The following is a 24,765-nucleotide window of genomic DNA, read 5'->3' as shown; positions in this document are numbered from 1 at the left end:
GCTCTCACAGATCTGACCAAGGGTATATTAAACACCCACTGCTCTTCAAGCCTTACCCCAATATAAAAATATTGGGTTTGTCCCTGCTGAATATTACCATAGAATAATAGAGAAGTTTGGGTTGGAAGGGATGTTAGAGATCATCTTGTTCCAACCCTGCTGCCATGGGCAGGGACACCTTCCCCTATTACACTAGAGAGTATTATCTCAACTCAGAATCATGAGGGTTATCCCTCCCTGAATGCCATGCACCAATGTAGCTGCACCCAGCATTCCTCCTGTTTCAGAAAACCACTGGTGTAATTACTGTGCCACCTCTTTGCTAATCAGTGGAGCTAGATCAGATTCAGCTGAGGGAGAATTCAGTCCTCTGTTGCAACCTTGCTTCTGGAGTTACTTTCTTCCCTAAAAGAAAGCACGGTCTAGTAGACTGTTGTCAAAATTTCACACATCCCTGTCCATTATGCTCTGGTCATGGACAGCACAAGCATTGCAGTCTGTCAGACCAGAAGCCAGAAAGCCTGAGAGAGACCAGCACTAAGATCAAGGCAGAGGACATCTGAAATTCTCCCCAACATTCCCTGCAGCTACACTGCTGGTCATAGAGGCAAGGATTCATTCAGCAAAATCCTTTCCACCACCTGGCATACATGATGTCACGGCAACCTTGGTTTCTCGGTGTTAACCTGTGTTTCGAGTTCTCTGTCCAAAGCCGGAGTATCAGTATTTGCCACCATATCAGTGTACTGCAACACCCCTGTTTGTCAAGGAAATCTAAAATATCACGGTGACAGATGTGGGAGAGTGTGCATTACTGCTTTTATTCTACAGCAAGCAATTCCCGGCTTCTGCATTCTTTTCCTGGAACTCCAGCTTTGTGTGCTGGGAGAGAGGAGCACATCTAAGGACAGGAAGATGATGGGATTGTACACAAAGCCTATAACTGTAACCTCACGAAAGAATGCCTTTAAATTTTTGAGAACAGGTCTCTGGGTCGTTATTTTAAACATTCTATCCTATGCATACAGTAAAAAATTATGTTCTTTGTTCCTGGGAAAAGCCAAGGAAGATGTTGACTCGTGAGAAGAGCAGAAGTGGTAAAAATAGATGCAGAGAACAGAAGGAAGGAGGGGGAAGGGTGTAAAGGGACCAAGCTAGGGAAAGAGCAGATGCAGAAGTGGTGACAAAAGGGGAGCAGAGAAAATAGAGACATAGAAGTACAACTAAATTACAATCACAGGCATCTTCATTTGAAGCTCTGTTTAGCAGCCCAAATGTCACAGCTATTTTGGACACGGAATGAAAACCATGTAGTCTAGTGAGGAAGGCACATAGAATCCCCGTACACATGTGGCACTAGACTACCATTTATACGTGCCTGGGTGACAGCATGAGACATTTTGATCAATACCTACTCTGACTGAATCCTGGAAAGTCAAAAATTTACTGCAACATCCTGAATAACCTCTGCCAGTGCATGAGATAACCACTTAAAAACCTCAAAGCCTTCTTGAACACTGTCAGCAGTGACATCAGCCAGTTTGCAGGCACTTGAGGGCACATCCCATGTAACAGCACTGATGAAGTTATGCAGTTCCTTGATAAAGTTCTGCAGAAAACCACAGCCCAGGTCTAAGATCCGTACAGACGCATGCTTCTCGCTGAATAAAAGAGTGACTGTGAACAAGCTTGGGCAGCAATCATCCACCCTGCTTGTTATCTCACTCGATGCAGCATCATATTGCACCAGACATTTGTCCCCCAGACAAAACTGCTAAGACTGGATAGCCCTAAGCAGCAAGGGTGCAAACCAGTCAGCTTCACACCTAGAGCCAGGAGAATGCCTACTCCAGCCTTTTCTTCCAATCACCATGCCAGGAGAAGGAGTGGGGATCTCCACAGCCCTGCATTTGGGGACTACTTGAGCCTCTGCTCGCTGGAGACCCCACAGCAGGGACTGCAGCAGGGAACCAGGCAGTGGCAGCTCAAAGCACATTGCGCAGAAGTTAATGGCAAGGCTTGGTTCACAGCAGAAGATGGCAACAATTAGAAAGGCTCCGCTTTGGAGATTAAATAGATATGACTTTTTAAAGATCAGAGTGAGACCACTTCATGGGGCAGTTGGAGGTGCTGAGGCTGCCCTCTCCCACACATGGTACATTCTGGGTCAGGACACTAAATTACATGTAGCTTTTTCTCTGCCAGTTCCTGTATTTCGGGTTTTGTTGCTGTTGGCTTTTTTCTCTTCACTTTATTAACCTTTCTTCTTCCTCCCACACCCACTTTCATCTTCTTTTATCTCCCTCTTCCTCTTCCAGATTTCCTCTCTTTCTTTCTAAAAGATGGCAAATGCACTCAATGAAATGTGTCCTTTCCCAGGCCTCCAGATCAACTTAGGGAGCTGTAGGCTGAATTTGAGACGTGGGAAAAGTCATCTCCAATCTACAGGGTTTCCACCTTTTGGCAATTCATTAAAGGAATGCACAACACACTATACTCCCCTCCCTCAGTATTTCCATGGACTGTGAGCTATTTTTACCATCTTGATCCCAGGAACATATAAAGATATACTACTTGGAACTGTGGAATACAACAACCAGGGGAATCTGTACTCATTGCTAAGACAGCAGCTGAAACAGCAGAAGAAAACAGAGACATGGGGAAAGGAGGGAAAATCTAAATGAGGGGGGGAAAAAATGGGGAGTGAAAGGAAAAGCAAAAGCAAAACAGTAGCACAGAGGTTCCTTTTTCTCTCCTCACAGGAAAGGAAACACCAGACCAGTAGTGACCACTTTGAGGACAGTCTTTATCTGTCATTTTGAGGAAGCCATCCTAAACCTGCAGCGCGTGCTCATTCTCACACCCTCAGCTTTTCCTCCCGCTGCCCAGGTGCAGAAGTTGGGGGTCACATGAGGTTTAAGTACCAACAGCCCCTGGGGCTCCCCCAGGCTCATCCCCTCCACAGCCACAAGGTCTCCCTCCCTGGCGCCCCACACCTTTCCTTGCACAGGCTCTTTCTTGGGGTGAAGCATTCCCTGCTCAAGGCAAGGGCGATCCTGCTGGGCCAGTGCTTTATTACCAAAACTCAGTGCTGTTTCAGCCCCATGGTGGTTGCATGCCACTCATCTCTGCCTGCTGGAGGATGTCAGGTACCACACATTTGGGTACTTGCAGACCATAACCTGACCCTCAGCTTACTGAGGGAGAGCAGCAGCAGCAGCAGCAGCGTCTCTGCACACAGGTGTGGGGACACCTGCTCGCCAGGATTTCAGCTCAGGATCTGAGACAGGCTCGGGAACCGAGAGGCCACACCACTTTCCTCAAGGCCAGCTACAGGGAAGGTAGTCACAGGAAAAAAGGATTCCTACACACCCATTTTCACAGTCTGTAGGTGGCTTCCCTCATGATTTTTCTCTTCACCCGTGGGCCAGTGAAGAGCTTACACCAGGCTCTACCTTCCTGTTCAGATAAATATGCCGTAATTCCACAGCATGTTTATCAGGATCCTTGCTAGTGACTCAGAATTAGCAAGCGTTTCAGCCATGAGATAAGACAAGCCAAGTTCACCAGAGGATATTTTACACAATGGAACAAACAAGGTATATTTCCAGAGATGCGTGTAAAGGCTTAATAAAATGAAAATGTTCCCTCTCATGTTATCAGACAGGTGTAAATCACAAGGTTGCTGCCTCTCTCAGCCGCACATGTCTTAAGTTGTGCTTGGAAAGCCAGAAATCACATTGGTTCAGTTTGTGATTTCCTCATTGTTGCACATCCCTCCCCTATGACTCAGTTTCCACTAAGCTTGGAAGGCAACGTCTCTAAATACCAACACAAGGACTTTGCTTTAAAGTTTCTAGATCCATTTTATGAGAATAAAGATAAAACTTTTAAATCTTATCAATGGTGGTGTCAGTGCAATGAAGAGCTCTGAGAGTGCCCCTCTCTAGCTAGATACCTCCCTAGCTATTTCTGAGGGGGGGAATTCCATTTAAAAAAAAAAAAAAAAAAAAAAAAAGAAATCAACACCTCACAGCCAGCCAGCAGCAGCTGCAAATTTCTTCATTACAGAGTATCTTAAAAACTTTTTAGCTAATAATATTCTGATAAAGCTTACAGAGAGTTGTTTTGGCCAATCAATTATAGCACACGCGCACCTGCTTCAAACAATACTCGCTCGTATGCTTTTTATTAACAATACACAATGCCTTTATTAAGCTTAAGACCTTCTACTATCTTGTCTATGTATTTTCAGCAGTATTAAGATGTATTCAAGCCAAACCAAGAAACTCAGCCTTTGTTTCCCATGTCCTTGTTTGTTATACTACTGTATCTTTCTCTGCTTTCAGATTTTTCAGTTGCAGCAAATTCTGAGTTCTCAGTTTTTTCCGCTTGAGGCCTGCTTCTTCAGCTCCTAAAAATCCTTTTTACTTTTAGTGTTTCCCACAATACCCCATGAGCCTTCACATTTAGTTGATCAAAGTCCACATGGGATAATAAATATATGTTTCATATTTATGTGCAAAATTATCTAATCTCAACAGATTTCTTGTTTCTGTCTTTCCGAGACAATAGCACATTATTTTTAACGCCGCTGAAAAAGGACTGAGAAACAGCTCTGCAGAAACTAAAAAAAGCCGCAGGAACAGGGTGAGTTCAGAGCAGCAGCAGACCCAGCGCACTCCAAATGGACCAGGGAAAGTCATCCTGGAAGGATGGATGGGAACTGCCAATTTCTCAGTGCCTTTCTCTGTTCTCCCTGTCGTTGTTTTTGGAAACCCTTAGCAGTTACCATCTATTTATAGCTCGCTCTGGTTTTGTAGTTTATCTCTGCTATAACGTCGTGTCCTTTGTCCTGACTGCACAATACCGACCCAAAGGAATTCTTCACAGCTGGGTTCTCACCTCCTGCTTTATTGGCATGCTTTATTAATAGGAGGAGGGACCTGACTATTCTCATCAGGCCAGTTAGCTGGGTGAACATGCTCTCTGTTCCTGATCCAGCTCTTAGCACACTACTTAAAATGGACATTTTTGGGTATGTGGCCCTACCACAGGGTACTTCAGTTACTCCGTTGTTTTAATGTTTGTTTGATTTTAAATGTCAGTGTATTTATTACACAGGATTTGTTATATTTTCCCTTCCCTAGCGAGTGTTTCTGAGTGTATCTGAGCGTATTTAAGAAAAAAACATCAAGATGTAAATATCTGATGTGGAGGCACAAAGCAAATTCAAAAACGAAGAAATTGTATGCATTGGTCTAAGATCCCCAGATCCTGAGATGAACTGAAGCAAAAGCCACTCAAGCTGAGTGTATCTGAAAAGGGTGCAGCAGTTTTATCCATTTCCCCATGCAATGACTGGATGGAAAGTGTAACACCTGTATCATGGGAAGCTGGACCAGGTAAAAAAAAATGTAGGTGGCAAAGGAAGTCCCTGAGATGAATTCTGTATTTCTAGGCTGAGCTTTCAGTCACCAAACCCAGGCCTTGACAGAGGATCCTGTGTAAGGGGAGTGCAGTGACCAGGAAGCTTGGAGGGGTGGTCCCTGGCAGCATCACCACGATGCAGCAGGCAGAAAGCGCTGGGCACTGGGAATTGGAAAACGTCATCTGCAAAAGACTGTTCTTCCTGCTGCAAGGTTGCTCCCACTGGCAGCTGGTCTGTGCAGGAGTGCAACCCTTCACTCAGCCCTTGCAGACTTGGAGTAGCCAAGAGCTGAGGCTGCTGGATTATTGAAGGGGCATTACAAGCACAGGCAAGGGACGGCGCCGCTGCTCCCCCAGCTCCGTGCTGGCCAGCTGCAGTGGAAAGGGGAAAGTGGGAGGTCTTGTGAAGTCTGGGATGGTGCCATTTGCTGCCAGGGTGGGTAGCATTCCTTGGGTCCAGGCACAGCATCCATCCTTCAGGGGAGCCAGTGTTTCCAGTCCCACACATCTCCTCCCCTGCACTGAGATGAGGAGATGGGGAATGGACCAATTTCAGTAAACAAGAAGTTCCTGGACTAACTGCCAGCTCCTTGAGACTTAGATTTAGGAGACTGATTCAGAGATGAACTTTATGAAAATATTATTTAGAGGATTAGTTCATATGGTATTTTTAGCAAAACGATAGCTTAAGCAAAGCAAAAAGGATTTACTTTGGGTTTGTTTAATAAATGAAAAGAGCAACGTTACCATATAATTTCCATATATGTATCAGTACAGCAGCTGGCACCCTCCTGACCCCTCAAATTACTGTCCTCCTCCAGTCCTGTGTTACAACAGCAAACTGCTCCTGGCCAGCGGAGCCAAGGACACATTTATGTTCCTGCAGAGCAAGCAAGCACCAGCATGGACCTCATCCTCTGCTCATCTGCAGCAGGACTGCAGACCTCACCACCTCCCCACAGGGTGAGGAGGAGCAGAGCCTATCCCAGACTCACAGCCCATGCAGCAGAGGGTGCAGAGCAGGGATGCAGGGCGAAACATATGTTGGAGCAGTTTGTGCAGCTGGGGAAGGCTGTCTGTCACACACACCTCTTGCTTGGCAGATCCTGGCTGTCACTCTCCCAGCCTTCATCCCAGCATGGGGGAGGTTTAAAGGCAACTTTACCAACTTCCCTCCACTTCCAAATCATTCTTCTTCCTTCCTTGCAGCAGCATGATTAAAATGGCAATTTATACTAAAGTACCAGGAATGCCTGGTTCACATCCTTCCTGGTTACTTTTGCTCAGACAAGTGGCACTGCTAAGCAGCTTGTCATCTTTCAACAAGGAAGATCCTTGTTTATCTTCTGGAAGTCTAAGGTGTTCCCAGCCAATCCTTCCCATCACATAATGTTTTGTTCTTGTATTTTTCTGGTCCATTTCAATTTTCCTTCCTCTGAGAACGAACCTTTCAGGAAAGTCCTGTTTGCTCCTGGACAAAACCAGAAACTTGAAAACTTCTGTGTACGATATGAAAAATCCCTCCCCCCATTGCTCTCCTGTTTCCATAAAGCCAGCAATCCAGGAGGAAACTCTAGCCCTGTGACCAAAATAAGGAGACCTCAGGCCTTGCAACCACAGTCCCAGCTGTGATTCCTGGTAGTTCATACTGTGCCAGGATTTTCTGGAGATTCATTGATTCTGGCTGAGTCCAGACTTCTGTGTACAGAGATTGCAGAAGTCTTTTTGCCGGGAGAGGATTAAAGCACATTCTTAAGAAGCGTGTTTTAAGAGGCAATGGGCACAGGCTGAACCACAGCATGTTCCCTTTGAACACCAGGTTATGTCTTTCTAGCATGAGGCTAACTGAGCACTGGAACAAGTAGCCCAGAGAGGTTGTGGAGTCTCCATCCTCGGAGATACTCAAAAGCCATCTGGGAGTGATCCTGGGAAATCTGTTCTAGGTGGTCCTGCTTGAGCAGGTGGGGCTGGAGCAGGTGATCTTCAGAAGTGCCTTTCAATCTCAACCAGTCTGTGATGATTGTGTTTCTTTTCCCTTACAAAGCTCCAAGTAACAGCAGTCTGTGCTACCCGTGCTAAGCCATTACCCTGGAAAGGCAAGCTGGATTTCTCGGAGTTCACCTCTGCTCTCTTATGCTTTTGTCAGAAAATACTCTGTGTGTGCAAAAAAAGTACAGGACTGCCAAACAGGAGGAGGGGACTAAGGAGGTCACCGAAGTGAGGGGAAGCACGATTGCTCATCCAGTGGCTGTCACTTTCAAGTACAGATAAATAATTATTGAAATTCAGCACTGTTGACAATTTTTGAGACAGGTTTCAGTTTCTCACTTGCTATGTAGCTGTTCATTTAGCAGACCTAGGGGCTATTTCTTGAGATTATTTTTTTGTAGATTTCACTGTTTCTGGGAACTCCAAGGAAACCACAGTGAAAACTGAAGTTTAAACAAAGTTATTGCGTGCTATCACATGACTTACTTAAAAGCTTTCCTCTTAACCATTGCCACCTTTAATTATCTCAGAGCACACACAGGTGTTATAAGATGTTCTTGATAAGGTCAGAGTTTGGGAGTCTGCGGTGTATTTCTCCCTGCTCAGTAGCTGTCAGATTTATTTTGCACTGGGCATTGCTCTGCCGTCTGTTGGAAGTGCAGATCAGCCCAGCAGAGCGCCTGTGCGTGAACCACCACCAAGTACATCCACCCTGGGAAAGGAGCCTCTTCTGAGCTCTACCCTCCCAAACTCACTGAGACTCCTGCTGGGTATTGTCCCTGATGGCTGTATTTCTACCTGCTATTCCCTTTGGCCTGTGGCATTCAAGAAAAGGAGAAGTGAAGCCACATATATCCCACACACCAGAAGTGCCTGGTGCACAGGAGTGTCCAGGCACTACCAGCAGCAATATCAGGCAGAGAGTCTCTGGTCAGCGGGGCTGTAAGGCTTCTAGTGCTGGGCAAAAACAGTGCATAAACGTGCTCAGCTGATTATGGTTTAGCCAGAAAGTATTGAAGAGACCTAACAGTATTTGTGCCAGCTGAGATCCCTCTCTCTGTGGGTTGGCTATGACCTGTCATGCTGGGACTGGTCTTAAAACTGGTGTAAAAGCAGTGCTGGCATAGATTCTATGTCACATGCACTCATTGACAGAAACACTAGCTGGGCTCCAGGCCAGTTTTGAATTCTATCTGGACTGGGAACCAGCACTGGTGTCACTGGTATGGGACAATTCTGCTGCAGGTTGCAGAGGACACACACTCTGAAATTAGGAGGGAAAGCTGAGATCACAGTATCTTCTGCTCTAACCAAGGGGCACATGCAGTTAAATATTAACATTGCTGTGATATAGCTATGACCTGGCCCAACAGTATTACATACATTGTGTGTTATGCAAATGTATTACACACATTGTGTTCTACATACTTTGTTGCACGTGTGTCTAAGAACAGATATCCACCTGAGTGGTCCCCACAGGTACAACTAACCATTCTGCCCACCCACCTTCAACCTTAGGCACTCAGAGAGATAATTTAATGACAATCTAGGCTCACAATTTACTGGTACACTCACAATCCACTTACTCTTGTATTTATGGGAGCAGCACAGTAATTCAGGAGTTATCAGTAATCTCCTGTACTCAACGGGCAGCTTGCTCCATAGGAGAGTCAGGACACACGTTTTACAAGGTCACTCAGTCCAAAATACCTCCCTTGAGAACAGCCTGTGCATTGTAAAACCACCCGTGCTGCTGGCTCTGCAGCCTCAGTCTCAGGAAAGCAGAGTGGGACCAGTGCTGTGGGCATGGCTGGCCATGCAGGTCACGGGGAGTTTGGCCATCACATGCAAGATCCCCCATGCACACACACACAGGGACATGCTGCTGTTCCACTGCAGCTCCTTCTGTGAATGCTGCCCATGCTTTCTCCTTGGTTTTGTCTTGATCTGATTAACAGGCTGAGCTTCAGCAGTCACTTAACTTGCTTGAATTCATGCCTTGGTTTCAGTCCCCTGAGAATGGCTCTTCCATGGGGAGCTGCCCTGCCTTCACTTAGCCAATTCCTCCCAAGTCAAAAGTGGACCTACTCTGGCTCAGCAGTGTCCCCGTGCCGGGTTCATCTTTCGTCTGTACAAAGTGCCAAGTTCATGATCTCATTCCACCCACCCCCTTAGCTGTAAAGTGGCTCGGTTTTCACATGGGTAGTTCCCTTCAAAAGATGCTCTTTGAAGAGCCGACCAGCCCTATGGTGCTCAAAGGTCACATCTCACTGAAGCACGTGGGCAGCTTCTTCTCACCTGCCGCTGCTCCAAACTCAATATCTGGTGGTGACTCTCATTGTCTCATGGCTTCTTCCACCGCTGGTGTCCACCCACTGCCTCATTTCTTACCGTGGAGGCCATTGTGAAGGCACTTATTGCAGCAGAGGAGAAAGTACCAAAGCCCACTGGGCAGCACAGATGGGCAATTATCATGGGAGGACTCAAACAGAAAACATTGCTCTCTATTTCTTATTTCACATGGCATGTGTTTGGATTCAAACTTGCCTGCTAGCTAGCATCCTTTTGCTTGACTCCCACACTTCCCTGGCCAGCCTCTTTTAGCGTACCTCCAGCTAGTCCCACTGAAATTTCTGCAGTCCTGGGGCTAGAGTGAAGCAGGGATGTCTGCATTCATGGTGGGTTGGTAGAGTTCAGTCCAAATTCTCTACCAGAGGTTGAATCTTGGGTCTCAATGTTGCCTTTGGACTTAACTACTGACACCTTCTTGCCATTGCTCCCTGATGGTTTTATTTACTCTTGAAGAGCCTGAGAAACTGTGTTTATTGTGTTTGTATTACCTCACTTGTAGCTGCCAGTGGATTTATGTCATCAGTATATTTCATCATCTCTCAGAAATGTAGACAGATGCCCAAATGTTCACAAAACCAAATTACAAGATGTTGAAATCCGAACATTAACAACACAGGCCAAGAAATGGAAATAAAAGTTGAGAGCGAGAACTCTTAGCTTGTCCTGAAGGGAAGGCTTTGGAACCCCTGCCATTACAAGTGGTGTTGGATATCTCCTCCTCTACGGGGACAGCACGTTACTTCCAAGCACCTTGAATGGCAGAGGCATCAGGCTTGAAACCGAAATCTCACAGACCAATGTGCCATTTCTCAGCTACAAAGAGACTGTTTTTTAAAGAAATTTGGGCAGAAGAAGTAGCTTCATTTCCTGCTGAGAAGAAAGCTCTTTTAGAAACATAAATGTCCAGTCTAATAACAACTATGTAAACAAACACTGACAAAACTGCATCACAGCTGTGTGCTTGTGATACTTAACTCCCCAAAGATTCAAGCTTGCAAAATACATTTGATTTCCTTTTGCATTTGGAAAGAAAAAATATTCAAACCCAGAGTCAAGAAGCCTTTCCTTAAATCTGTTGCTTAATTTGGATTGATCCCAATTACAATTTTCCTAGGTCGGTAATAACTGCTTTATTGTTCTTTTTAATAAGTGTTCTGTGTTCGATTCCAAGCTTTCTGTCATTTAAAGAGCAATTTATGATGCCAGAAGATATAGGTGTGTTTACTTATTTCACAGAAGTTCTAGAATGATGATTTAGCTGAAGACCATATGGAAAATACAAGAATATTGTTCATAATGACTTGGAAGTTGAAGTCTTCTGATATGCTGTAGCTGGGGGGATTCTGTAATTGCTTTCCTCTCATTAGAGCACATTCACACCAGTGATCCTGACAGCTGCATGGTGATATGCAAGGAGCAAGGCTGTCAGAAATTCAGAAAAATCAGTTCTCGTAGTGATAAACCACCTTTCACCTTGTTAGGACTGGGTTTAGACAACCCAGTCCTCTGGCTAGTGGCATTTTTCTGCCTCAAGGATTAAACAGGATTTCGGAAGGAGTTGGGCAGAAAACAGGGGTGGCAGAGGGAGTCAAAGGGGACTGTCACAGACTGAGGCAGGGCAGAGAGGTGACTTAGGGAACTTCGACAGAGAGCAATTGGTCTTGAAGGCCAAGAGCAGTCTCTCCTCACGCCCCCTATTGCTGTCCATCTTCCCATGGCCAGGACACCTGCTCCAGAGCAGTCTTGTCCGATGACACAGAGGGTCACCATCTTCTCCAGGCAGCCACCCACCCCTCAGAGAAGCGCCCCTTTCTCCCCCTCCCAGTGCGTAGCTGCCATTCCCTGTGGAGGTGGAAAAAGGCGTGGGCCAGGACAGAGCTCCAGAAACCAGGGATCTGGAGCCCCCTGATGATGGAAACAGTTATAAGATGTGCTGCTCCCTTGTCACCTTCACTCCTCCTAGGCTGCTCAGAGCAGCAGCACTGGGAGCAGAGACCTGCAGAGGTGGGACCAGGACACCCCAGCTCTGACCCCTGCAGGACTCCTGCCAGCACTCTTGGCCCTGCTGTGAGCGTGGTGAGGTGCCAGGGATGGCCCCATGCCTCCCCTCGTGCTGTGCAGCTGTGATACCCGGTCTGAGCACAGCAGTAAGTGCGGGGTTGATATGTGTAATCTAGGAACCTATTAAGCAATCGCACTCCCAAGACCTTACTGCAAAATTAAATGCTTGTAATTAACTACATGTTAAAGTCTTGGAACAGGGCCAGTTCCAAACTGCAAACCTGCTTGCTACTTGTCGATTTGCTTTCTCTTATTTTTTTTTTTTTTTTCATTCTTCCCTTTTGAATTCACAATCTTTCTTTGAGCTGAGCTTCACATGACACCTCCTTAACTTGCCTCTTCCTTCTTATCCAGGCATGAGGCAGCTCCCACTCCTGCAGAGCTGGTGGTCCAGAAGAAGCTTCTACACATGGGACAGAAGGAGTCCATGTGCTTAAGCCAGCTCAGGAGTGACCATGTCCAGGCTGAGAACAGTGAAATAGGCACCACCTCAGGCCCTGACATCTAGCTCTGGGTGCAGTTACCCAGTATGCCATGACAGCAAAGCCTGCCTTCATCACCAGCAGACATGTATGCTATGATGCAGCTTCAGTCCCCAGTTCACCCCAGCCTGGGCTGTTTACCAAGTCCTCTGACAGGATCTAGCCTGGTAATACCCCTACTGTTTGCACTGCTTGTCTCAGGTAGGTCCTGCTACCTTTGCAGCAGGTATCAGCAGGTCTACTGTGCAAAAGAAATAACAAACCTTAGACTGCAAGCCCTTTGGGGATGGGCCGTGTTCTTTGCAGTCACACTGGGCTGCTCAACAGGAAGCTGAAGCCCTGGGAGCCATGGCCTTCCCTCCAGGTGGCTGTGGTGTCAGGCTGGGCAGAGACACAGGGATAACCACAGATGGCACGTGCTGCACCTGCACTGTGACATCCCAGAGCTGGGAAGGCTGGTCTGCCCAACTCCATCCTTGACTCTGCTGGTAGCTGTAGTTACCCCTTCCAGACAGCTCTTGGAGGAGTTTTGTGAAGTGGATGGGTGGCTGGGCTCAGGAAATTCTGTGATCATCATTTAAAAGACCTGTGTGTTTTTCCTGAAGTGCCCAGCACACCCTCCAGGCTCTGTGCCAGGAGTTACAGAGCTGCCTGGACTCCTTTGCTCACTTTGGTAACCTGTTATCAGTCCACCCTTTGATAAGAGCGGCTCTACAAACCCCAAGTGCACTGTGGGGTGACCTTGCCATCTCCTTGGGAAGTCAGAACAAAGCAACAGGACCCTACAAACCACAGCACGGGTTCACAACAAGCCAAGCTGGCCCAGGGCCAATTCCCTCTCCCTGGGCAGCGCAAGCATCCTCATCCTGACCCAAAGCGTGCTCACACAGTACTCCAGCAGCCCGTGAGGCCAAATGCCAGTGGTACAGCAGCTCAGCGTGCTCCTGGCCTTGGCAAAAGCCAGGGCTCCTCATGACTGCAGAAATGAAACCTTCAGAGGACAAACACCATGAACACGTCATGCTCTGTGCCACGGCAAAAACTGAGGAGTAAGAACTGTGCACTGAGCTGTCTTTGTCACCAAGGGAGATATTCCTAGGTTGCACAATACTGAGTGATAATTAATGTGCAAGGAAGAAATGAGCTCAAGCTGTGACTTTTGGATCTAGATGAAAATAATCTTAAACTAGAGGCTTTTGCCAAATATAGTGTGATTATCATCTAGGAAAAATGTGTTAGTAGTAAATGAGCCAACCATAAAGTACACTTTGTTTCTCTCAGTTATAAAATAAATTCTCATGGTGCAAATAAATACCGAGTGCAAACACGAGCCTTTCGAAATAACTTGAGCAGCCTAAAAACAAAGTGCCTAGGCTCCCTCTACAGTCAGTTCTTGCATTTCTAGCTCTCAGTGCTGATCTGAAGAGCTGAGATCCCATGACCCAAGCTCCAGCTGCTGTTAGCAGCTCTGGGTGCACAGATCTGCCATTAAGCACCACTGTAGTCACCTGCTTCACATGTGGATATATATATCCAGAGGTAACTGGATGCTGCACGTCCAGCTTTTGCATGGCTGACATCAGCCCAGGTGAAACCTTACCAAAAACTATGAGACAGATGGTTTTTCCACCACCACAGGGACATCCTGCTTCTTCCCTCCTCTTTCCAGCTTCCTTCTCCCAGTGGATTGAGCCATGGGATCCTGTGCCTTCCTTTGTGCTGAATTTTCCTCATCCCTTCACTGAGCCCCTGTAACCTACTACTGCCTCTGTATATTTGGCAAGTTGACTGAATTTATGGTGTACAGGACCAACAAGTGCCACAACAGGCTGTAGGAAAGGAGATGGGGCCTTTGCACCAAGAAACCAGACTGGTTCAGCCTGGCTGAAGTACCTGCACCCCAATGCACAGGCAGTGCCTCTCAGTGGGTGCATGATTTGCTGCTTTCATGGATGTTTCCACTGAATCTCCATCACGTTCCTCTGAATCAAGCATGTCCTGCTCAGGTGCATGGTAGCATGTGATTATGACAGACAACGTGCTCAGAGCTCTCTGTTATAAGTCTGTGTTCTTGGTATATTCACAGGAAACAGAGGTATGATAAGATCCAAATACACAGGTAAGTGCTGAACCAAAATCATCACTAAGTGGCAAGGATGAAAGAATGACTCACTAGAAGGAAATCAATGCAGAAAGTTTACTCATGCAAGAAAGTTTGTAGGACAACACGTCACCATGCTCCTGGTGGGAAAGTCTGAATGGGAAAGCCTCTAAGGCACCTCTAGCAATCTGTTTTAGCCTAACTTTTCAAATATCTGAAAGATCTCAGTTTCTCTGAAAAGCTAACCTACTAGACCTCTCTGTCTCAGTTTCCCAGTCTTCATGAGTGATTTCATGAGAAGATGCTTTCAGATCTTTGAACTGGGGCTATTGTTTGGCAGCCAACATCTATTTATACAATCATTATCAGTATGCCTTTAATCTGTAATTTTTTTACGGGAGTGTGGTAGGCTTGGCTTTGTCCACATTTCACCAACCCTTTGAGCCTACATCTAAAGCTCAGGAAGGTCAGAGTACAGGAACGTTTATCCCAGCTTTTGAAGGCTGACTTGTTTTAAAGCAGGCATGGTAATGCTTCACTACTGCAGACTGCAGGGATTAGTGATTATACCCACCAAACCTGTCACACTTGACAGTGTTTCATGAACCTGCCCCTGCAGAGGGATATGGGTCTTCTGTCAGGGGCACAGATGCCCTCTGCTAACAGAGCTGCTCTGGCTTCCTTCCCTTTTCTCATCTGGGTGAATTACGTGCTATGTGCAGTTTGATGCTGTGCTGCATCTGTGCTAATAAATGGGAAGGCTGGAGGCAATGGCTCACCTCTGTGTGCACCATCCCCAGCCAGGGTGATCTTTTCCCTCCTGACTACCAGGAACAGCCTGCCTGACGTCACGTCCCCAGACCTGCCTGGGTGTGGTGAGGTGCTAGCAGGAATCGGGCAAAACAGTGCTGGGGAGGGTGGTGAAGATGAAGGACTGTGGCTGTGAGACAGTGCTAGAGCCCATGCACAGTCACATTTAGTTTCTCAGTACAGATGTCACCCTGGCAAGCTCTCATGCTGCCTCCATTCACATGCACTCAGATCCACCAGCAGAGCTGCATGCATGCTCCATGCCTGCTCTGTCCCTAGAAAAGTGAAAAAGCAACAACAACAACAAAACCACACTAAAAACATCTTAAAGACACCATACTCAGGGATAGACAAGTGACAAGAGTCACCTGCCTTTATATTGGTGGGATGGACCACTCAGTTCCCCAAAGACTGCTGAGACCATACACATGAGAGAGTCTGGTCAAGATTATTCCAGGGCAGCTTGGACGACAGTAGCCAAAACCTCTGGACATCCTGCAATATGTAAAGGTCACTTTGTAAATGCAAAATGCAGTATGTAAATGGTCACTCCCACTGTAGGACAACACTGCTTCCTTCTGATTAAAGAGAATGCTCAAGTGACAGTGAAGATGTTCCAGAAGAAATAACATTAATCACAGATACAACCCTCTGCCAGCATAACTGGCATGTCAACACCATACTGGCAGCTCTCTTCTTGCTTTCTCCAGCATGAAACTATAGTAGGCAGAATCAGGAAAGGGAGTAAAACAGATTTATAGAGTTTATGCACTTCTTGTTGCACTTAATTCAGTTTTGGCTGGCTTTAGCTGTTAACCACTGCATCAAATATGTGCACTGCTGAGTAGTCTGTGTGCAGGAGGGTGCAAGGTTTAAAAGCTGCTGGTGCAGTGAGCTCCTTGAACATTAACAGGGGGATTAGCCCCTTCTCTGCTTCTAATGAAACCAGACTGAACAGAGGTAGGTGAACTCTTGTTGTACACAGTCAAAGGGCTGGTCTTTTCTTAGCTGCAAAAGATGCTTATTGCAAAGGAATTATTGTCCCATTTGTGATTCATGACATTTCCTAGGAATGCCAGTCATTGTAACTCAAGAGGACTTGGTTTTAATAGCTCTTTTAAATATTATATTTCTTATCACCTCTTTTTTCCTCATTATCTAGTTTTGTGCTGCATTAAACTCAGAGAGGTCACAGAGTGCTCCTCAGGGGAAAACTAATGCAGGGGCAACAGCCTGCCCAGAGGTTCTCTTCAGAAGCTACTGAGTCTTTGTCTGGCTTAGAAAGATTTGCAGATGACAAAAAGATGGCAGAAATTTTTCAGGCAGATACTGTTGCCCACAGATATTTTTTTTTGTCCAAATCCACACTTTTGATGTTCAGCTGCACTGTACCTCTTCCAGTCCTCCATCATTGGAGGAAATGGGGAACAATGGGAAAGGACCTTATGCAATCGTGGCCATGGGAACATGACATCAATCACCCTCTCAAGTAAAGGAGGCTGAGGATGTCTCCATTGCTTAACCACACGTTTACACATTGGCATTCTCTAATAAATTCTCATTAAATAGCTGCAAACTCTTTGTGAGATGGGCTGTATCTTGCAGCAGCCTCTGCCCTCTGCCTCCCCAGGATGCAGGGCAGGGCATGCAAGGGCTGGTGACCAATCTCAGGGCCACTCTCTGTTCCCTGAGTGTGGGTCACCTGTGTGTGAACCCCTGCTAGTTCAGTTTGGTTATCCTTTGACTCAGAGGCCCCAGCTCATACTGCAGTAACTGCATGCTTCCCCTTTGAGGCACAGCACTATTCTTTAACCACTAAGTAGCTAAAAGAAATCTGCTCTGTTGTGATTTTGATGAATTGTTTTCTCCTATTCCCTCAAAAGAGCATAAAAGCAGTCATTTATGTTCACTGTAAATTTAAGATTCTCCAGTTGTATATGTACCTGAGGAAAAGGATCATAATGCTTTAACATTATAGATGGCCTCTGAAAATACTGGACATTGTAATTACCACCGGCCCCATACTCTGCACTGGCAGATTGTCAATGACAGACTGAAATGTCCATAAGCTAAGACTCCAGATCTTGCATATCAAGTGTGTAATACAGTAATTAACAACAGAAGCCAAAAAGAAGAGCCAAAGTGTGTTTAGAAACGGCGCTTAAGAAACAAAGGTTGTGATACGTGATTTGACAATTGACAAAGTTGACTAATTATATGTTTGTGAGTTTAAAGCAAACACCTTGGCTCTTATTTAAGTGTGCAGTGAAAAGCGCTGGAAAGCAGCTGAGTTAGATACTTTCATGATCTGTAACACACAAAGATGCCAGCCCTGGATGACATTTTTAGAGCGGGTCAAAGAATTTGACTTCTTTCAGAGGAAAGCCTTCTTTGCCTTATGCCTGCATTCTGCTACTTTTGCTCCCTTTTATGCAGGGATTTTTTTTCCTGGGATTCACCCCTGAGCATCGCTGCTCCAGCCCCGGGGTGGCCGAGCTGAGCCAGCGGTGTGGCTGGAGCCTGGAGGAGCAGCTGAATCACACAGTTCCCGAGTGGGATGGCCACGGGGCCAGCTTCAGCAGCCGCTGCAGGAGGTACGAGGTGGACTGGAACACCACAGGCATCAGCTGCACTGACCCCCTCGGCAGCCTGGTGGGCAGTGGGAGCACCGTCCCCCTCGGTCCCTGCCGGGACGGCTGGGTCTACGATTCCTCAGGAAGCTCTGTCGTGACAGAGGTAAGGCATAGCTTGTCCAGAAAAGTCATTCCTGTCTGCACAGGTTAAAGATAGAATACGCTGGATCAATAAAATTTTCTTTTGGTGTACAGTCTGACTGCTAATAAACACTCAATATCAGAACCTGCTAGGCACTTAGGGCAAAAAAATTGCGTACATAAAAAAGGGGAAATTATTTCTTTTCCTGGAAGCATAATACTGCAATCTTCTCATCAATGGCTGTTGTCATAATTATTATTTCCGTCACCAAACTGGGGGTAGCACCCCACAGCCCAAACTGAGGAACTGCACTTTTGGGTGATGATCCAGATACTCATCCATAATGAACAAGAAGCAGAGGATAGGGCTACAGTTCTCACATAATGCTTTAGCAACAGCAGTGCTCCTTTATCTCAATTTACAGTATCTAAACCAGAAAATCTAGAATATGAAAACCAATGCAAACCAGTACTAATAGTCTTAAAGCCATGTAGAGACATGAAGTATAGGAATGACCTCCAAAGATATCTCTTCTACTTCCCCTCCACCGCCAAATCTGTATTAGCTACACCTAAACTGTGCCTAGCAGGTATTTGTGTAACTCAGTTTTTAAAAGGTCCATTGCTGGATACTTCACAGCTTCCCTGGGTAGGGCATTCATATTTCCTTGCTTCATTATCATCACTCTTACAAAGCAAGTCCATCTCATTTTCCCTTGGGACAGATGGGCTGGGGCAGAAAAGAGCACTCAAGCTGTCCTCTACACCAGGCAAACCAAGATGAGCTCTTTGGTATGGCCCCAGCAAACTTGTCTGGGTTGGAAAAAGACTAAATAAGCAGCCAAATACATTCATGCTTCTTTCTGAGCTGAAGGCTACTTACACTTGAGTGCAATATTTCCAGATATAGAGAAGTTATTACCAATTTGCCCTCCTCCCTTTGTTGGGTGTGTCCTGACAACCTGTTCATTGTAAATCAAAAGCAAATTCCCAAGTACCCATTCCCTTCCGAGAAAAGCCAGCCAAATCCTGGGCCTTCTGCCAGTGCTAATGAAGTGAGGGACACGCCAGCTCCTGGCTCCACCCCAGCAGGGTTCATGGCAGCACCTCCACTTCTCTCACCTGGCACTGCTTTTGCAGCAAGGAAATACATGGTTTGAGACAGGTCTTGGCATCTGGGAAGGAGACAATGGTCCAAGTGTCCTCCAAATTTCAAGCAGATGGGTGATGGCAAGAGGACGAGATTTTTCTGAACCTTTTTATTTGTTCTTTCAGAGTTTCCCTCCCTTTCTCACTCTCCTTATGTGTCATTATGCAACCATTTTTTCCGGGTGTAACTTTCACAAGGTTGGGGAAAATGCAAACAAAATGTATTACAGATGTCAGCTTAAGAGGATAGAGGGTTTCTTTCCATCTGTTTTCTAGTTGATATCATTGGTGTCCTTCCTTCTCAAACAGCCATGGTTTGTGGGGAATGCCCCCGAACTTCTAAATGTGTTTGCCCTTACAGTTTAATCTGGTATGCGAGGACTCCTGGAAGCTGGACCTCTTCCAGTCGTGTTTTCCATGCTGGGTTTTTATTGGCTCCATGAGCATTGGCTACATAGCAGACAGGTGGGTGGTGTGTAGACAGGTGTGAGATGAACTCTTTCCTTTTCTGACGTTGTTGAACAACATCCACAATTCAGAAAGAAAATAAATGCAACCAAAACCTGACTGAAAAGGTCTGTGTGTCACTTGAAAGGAAGATGGGTGGTGGTGTCTTAGGTTCTACTTTCAAAGGTTGCTCCTTTGAAACAAGAATCCACAAAAATGCCAAAGTATCACTCCACCTTTTAGAACCCTGTGAATTCACACATGTGAAGAGATTTTGTTTTCTCTCACAGGTGCAAACTTCAATGCAAGCTCAGAGTCCAAGATGAAATTTCAACTCTTGCACTGAGAACTATTTGTTCATCTATGTGATAAATTTGTTTCACATTAATTTTAACAGTATCCAGATGGCCATAAATCAGTTTCAAAATAGGAAAGTTTTTCTCAGATACAGAAATGGAAGCAGTTGTTTCTTCCTAAATTTTATTTGTTCCTTCTTTTTCTCAGCTGAGTCTGTATTTTGTTGTAGACATTATTGTCCCTCATTTCCATCACAATTATCATTGTGCCATATATCTGCCCAGTGGATGGTTTTATAGGTTAGACTCTGAACAAATTTAGTGCTTTGTAGCTGATCTGCCTCCGCATATTTACCAATTTTTCCAGTATAATGACAAGAGAGGATGGGACTAGAATTTGGAGAAATGGAAGTAACAGGGAGTGAACAAACCCTCTCGAGATCCAGTCTGTCTTGAATTTTTTTTATTTTTACTTTGTATTCCCAATAGCGTTTTCCTCCCAAGACTGCCCCAATATTGTCTCTGTTGAACAGATATTGCTGTTGTTCCCTTTTTTCACTGTCCCACTCCTCCAAGGGGGAAGGTCTATGGGAAAGGGCATAGCCATCCCCTGTAGTACTTCTGCAATGTCACAAAATTAGGATGAGACTGTGTTTGCCTTATTGGTCCCTGCTCCCTAGATTCAGTGCAGGCAAACACACCATCAGTGAGGCTGTGCACACAAATCTGCTTGTGAAGAAGCTCATCTATGCACAGATTGGACAGCTTGCTTTCCCATCCTCATTAAATCATAACCATACTGCCAGTGAACCAAACCAGCTTTTTTATAAGCTTTCTGCTTAAATGGATGTTTCGTCAGTAGATAGCAATTTATTGAAGCAACTCTTTGTGGCCACATCCTGTGCGTGGCTACGCCTTAGGCAAAAGAAATTCTCAGGTGAACGACATCAAACAGCTACAGCAGCACCATGAAAATCCTACATCCAGTCTTCTGTCCTGGGATGGAGTTCTCTGTCTGATTTCAAGGACAAAAGTGGACCGACTTATGACAATTTTGGCTTTTCTTCACATGCATTTTGGAAGATCTTTGTTTTGTTTTAATCACAAGCATTTGTTGTCTCCCTCAGCTGCTCATTCCCTTAAATCCAAGTTCTTGTTTTCTGAATAATCTCCTAGTAAACTTGAAAGAATTCCATAGTTTTTCCCAGAACTGAAGGTTGGGTGGTGATGCACCCTCATCCAGGTATAACAGGACATGAAATAGCAGAGAGCAGATTCCATGATTGCCAGAAGCACCACTCTTCAGATCACCTTTCCAAGCAATCATGTTCCCTAGCAAAGGCATTTCTTGCCACCATATGATGGTGAGAGCCAACAGAAACCAGAGCTTCCAAATTCATAGCCATTTATATGCTCTTCTATCTCTCTGTCTCTCTCTGTCAAAACACTGAAGGATCTTTTTACAAAGGCTTTTTGTGAAGTAGGAGTATGAAAAGAATGAAGGAATAGAATGTAATTCCTCCTGAGATAAAACATGTATATGTCAGAGTGTTACGGGGTTTTCGCTCTGCTCACACCACCCAGTCCCAGCTACCTGCTGCTCCTGCACTGAGAGCACCCAAGAGCAACACACAACTCCATAATCAGGTTGTATTGTGGTCAGGGGAAAAACAAAACCAGAAGTCTCAGATGTGGTCTGATGAGGCTCTCATGGACTGAACTTTAAGGCAAGTCAAAAATACCTGTATGAGAGGACGAAAGTTGAGTGATGGGATCTGCTGATGTTACTGTGGAAAACAAAAGTCACTTCGTTGGTACTTATTATTGTGCTATTTTTGTTAGTGGATGTTGAATAATTTAATGGCTTTTATATTCATATTTCTTACCAAATTTGTATTTCTGTCAGCTAGAAATCAAATGCCTTTCCCATGTTCCAGACAGCTTGTTTCCTTTGGAAATCCTCCATGTCTGACTATCAGTGAGTCATGATGATAAAGGAAATGACAAATGACAGGGATGTACAAAACCTTACTCACTAAGAGCTCGATAGTCAGCCAGGGTTGATAAGAAAATGTGAAAATACCACAGTTAGCAAACACATCCCCATTATAAAGCTATGGCAGCTTTGAAAGATGGGCTGGGAAGCCATATCAGAGCAATCTTGAATTTATTGGCCAAGTCATTAACCAAAAGTGAGCAATGACCTGAAAACACAAGACAGGGGAGTTCCCTGAAATTCCATAGAGATGTTTAATGTTGCAAAGGGAAGAGCAGATATAGACTCCTATTCAGAAGTGACAGAGAGCCTCTCCAGCCTCTTCAAACCCTTTGGTTTGCTCCTTACCCTTCCAGAGGCTGAGCCTCGTCCTTTTCTTTTTTTCCCTCCATAGGCTTGGGCACAAACTTTGCCTTCTGGTCACCAATGTGATTTCAGGGGTTCTGATGGCCTTGGAACTGAGCTGCACCTGGATGGTGACATCCCACCTGCTCCAGGGACTGGCCAGCGAGGGAGGCTGGCTCACAGGCTCTGTCCTCAGTTATGCAGTTAGGTGCAATTGCACCTTCTGGGCAGGGACCCCTGTTTAGCAGCAGGGCTGACCCTCACTGCTGCCATCTGATTTTCAGAGTGCTGTGAGTAACAAGAGCAGACTTCCTGGGCCAGAAGCATTTTTGCTTCACTCCCTCATGGACCATCCTGCAGATTTTTTTCTATTTGCCTCCTGAACGCTTTCGTGTCTCTGGTGTCCCAGGGCATGTGGCATATGTGGGAAATTCAGGAAGGAACACTTTCTTTTTGCTTCTTATAAAACTAAAAATCTCTTTGGGCTGCTCACCCACAGCTCATTTCTGTAGCAAGCAGGAGTGGAGTCATTAGCCCAACTCACTTCCTCCAAGCTACACCTGCCTCTGCACAAAGGTAACCTAGAGGCAGTATCTGATTTACTGTCACAATTCCCTCTACCTGCCTTAAAATCTTGTCTATAATTCAGGTCCCACCACCCAGCAGTGAGCACTGCCATGGTAGAGCTCACTGTGGGAGCCAAAGCATCCACAAGCCCCTTTTCCCTCCTAGTTTTGCTCTTCTTCTTACAGAGGAATAAATACAAAAAATAAACACCTCTAAGCCCAGGCTGGCTTTTAAGATTTGACATTCCAGAATCTGACTAGAAGTTAAGCAAGCTGGGAAAAAAAAAAAAAAAAACAAACCATGAGCTGTTAGAGGCAGTGAATCCTCAGGACGTGTTGGGCTGCATATGACTGCATTGACATTTGGGATCAGTGATGGGGAAGGGGCAGAAAACCCCTTCACAGACAGCCCCTGGGACCAGCACAAACAAAAACAGGTCACTCTGCCCTGCATATTAAAGCACATTAATGTTTGTGTTTATGCATTAATGTTTTCCTAATGCCCTGAGCTTGATTATTTACATGGCAAAACTCCCAAACATCTGTCAGAAATAAGTACTGAGGCAGGGGGGAAAAAGAAGCCAAAAAAGGATATGGCTCCTGAAGTAGTTTTCCCTCCATACCATGGTGGAGAATCACTGCTGTAGTGCCTTTGAAGTTTGAAGAGTCATCTCCATGGCTCTTGGGAAGCTGTGATTCACATCATATTCATCAACTTATATTTATTCTCTGGATTTGAGTTCTAGCTCTAGTTGTGGAAGAAGGCCCAATTTCTTAATGTCTTAAAATATTAAGGATGAAGGATGACACAGTGCTGTAGAGTAGGGAGGGGATAGGAGCACAAGTGTGTCCAAAGAAGTCATGCTTGAGTGCCGGCATTTGGATTTAGGTGCTGACAGCAACAGCAAAGGACAACAGCAGTGCTTAGAAAAGTGCAGCCCTTGGCCATGAGATCATCTGCCCATCAGATGACTCAATGGAGAAAACCAGAAAATTTGTAAAAGTAAAAGTGGTTGGCAAAAATGCAGTTGATGAAGGCTGATGGCTATCCCAAATCATGGCATTTTTATGTTCTCTTCAGGCACAGTTGATATCAAGTCCAGGTTTAAGTAATTAGGTGAGGTGCAATGTCTTCTTAAGGGGTCAGTCCCACCATCATTAACCTGACCCTGTTTACTTGCTCCCAGGCTCCTTGCCAGAGTCAGATGGTGCTTGGTCCTGAAGTGCTCCTTCCCAGGCTCCAGGGGCAGCCCTGGCACTGGCTGTGCTCCAGCAGCCCCAGGGGCAGCCAGGGGTCAGCTGCTCTTGAGGGGAAGGGAAGCTGTCAAACTGTGTTTCCTGAGGCAGGATGTGACAGCCTGGGGGTGACAAACTCCTACCACCCCCCAGGACACCATGCTCCTGCTGCTCCCCATTTTGAGAGCAGCCACGTGCAGCTGGACCAGCTTTTACATCTCTTTGACTTCCCAGCTCCAGGAAGCAATCCGTGAATGGGCAAAGGTCACCAGCAAAGAAATGAATGAAGGACATTTGCCCTTAAGTGTTTATTAAGCTGTCACCAGAAGCAGGTGCCCCTATCACATGGAGGTGACTGCAAAGCAAAGGCGTGCCAGAGCCTGCCACCTCTGTAGCTCCTGCTGTGGCAGTAGCAGTGCTTATGGGAATAAATACCAGCGTGATGGGCAAGGGTCTGGGGACTCAGCTTTGGTAATTATTCATTTATTCATCTCAGTCTTCGCTTTGCTTGACTTGCTGCTACTGCCCCCATTTTCTATCTGCAGAGTTTTAACAGGTTTGATATCAAAGAACAGTAAGTCAGAAGTTCTGACAGATGTTTTTTTAGTGCAGAGCAGAGACATGTCTGCAACCACAGCAGGACATCAGCTCTAACCAGACACACAATTACACCCCCACTGACCCTCTTTCCCTCTCAGGACAAACTTATTCCCCTCTGATCCTGAAGCAAATACTAGTTTTGCAACTGCCCTGGCCAAAGTCATGTCATGTCATTCCTGATCTGTCCCTGC

The 24,765-nt window shown here is 45.7% G+C and overlaps 1 protein-coding gene across 1 annotated transcript; it reads left to right on the top strand.

Moving 5' to 3' along the window:
- The first annotated feature begins 17,561 nt into the window (after positions 1-17,561).
- Positions 17,562-22,417, top strand: LOC120750021 (solute carrier family 22 member 2-like). The gene is given in 4 exon segments (XM_040058135.1): positions 17,562-17,666; positions 17,668-17,961; positions 19,450-19,553; positions 22,222-22,417. Coding segments are annotated over 4 exon segments (699 nt in total).
- Positions 22,418-24,765: the final 2,348 nt, after the last annotated feature.

Source organism: Hirundo rustica, chromosome 3 (genome assembly GCF_015227805.2).
Source record: "Hirundo rustica isolate bHirRus1 chromosome 3, bHirRus1.pri.v3, whole genome shotgun sequence".
Taxonomy (NCBI): domain Eukaryota; kingdom Metazoa; phylum Chordata; class Aves; order Passeriformes; family Hirundinidae; genus Hirundo; species Hirundo rustica.
This window is presented reverse-complemented; position numbering and strand designations above follow the sequence as displayed.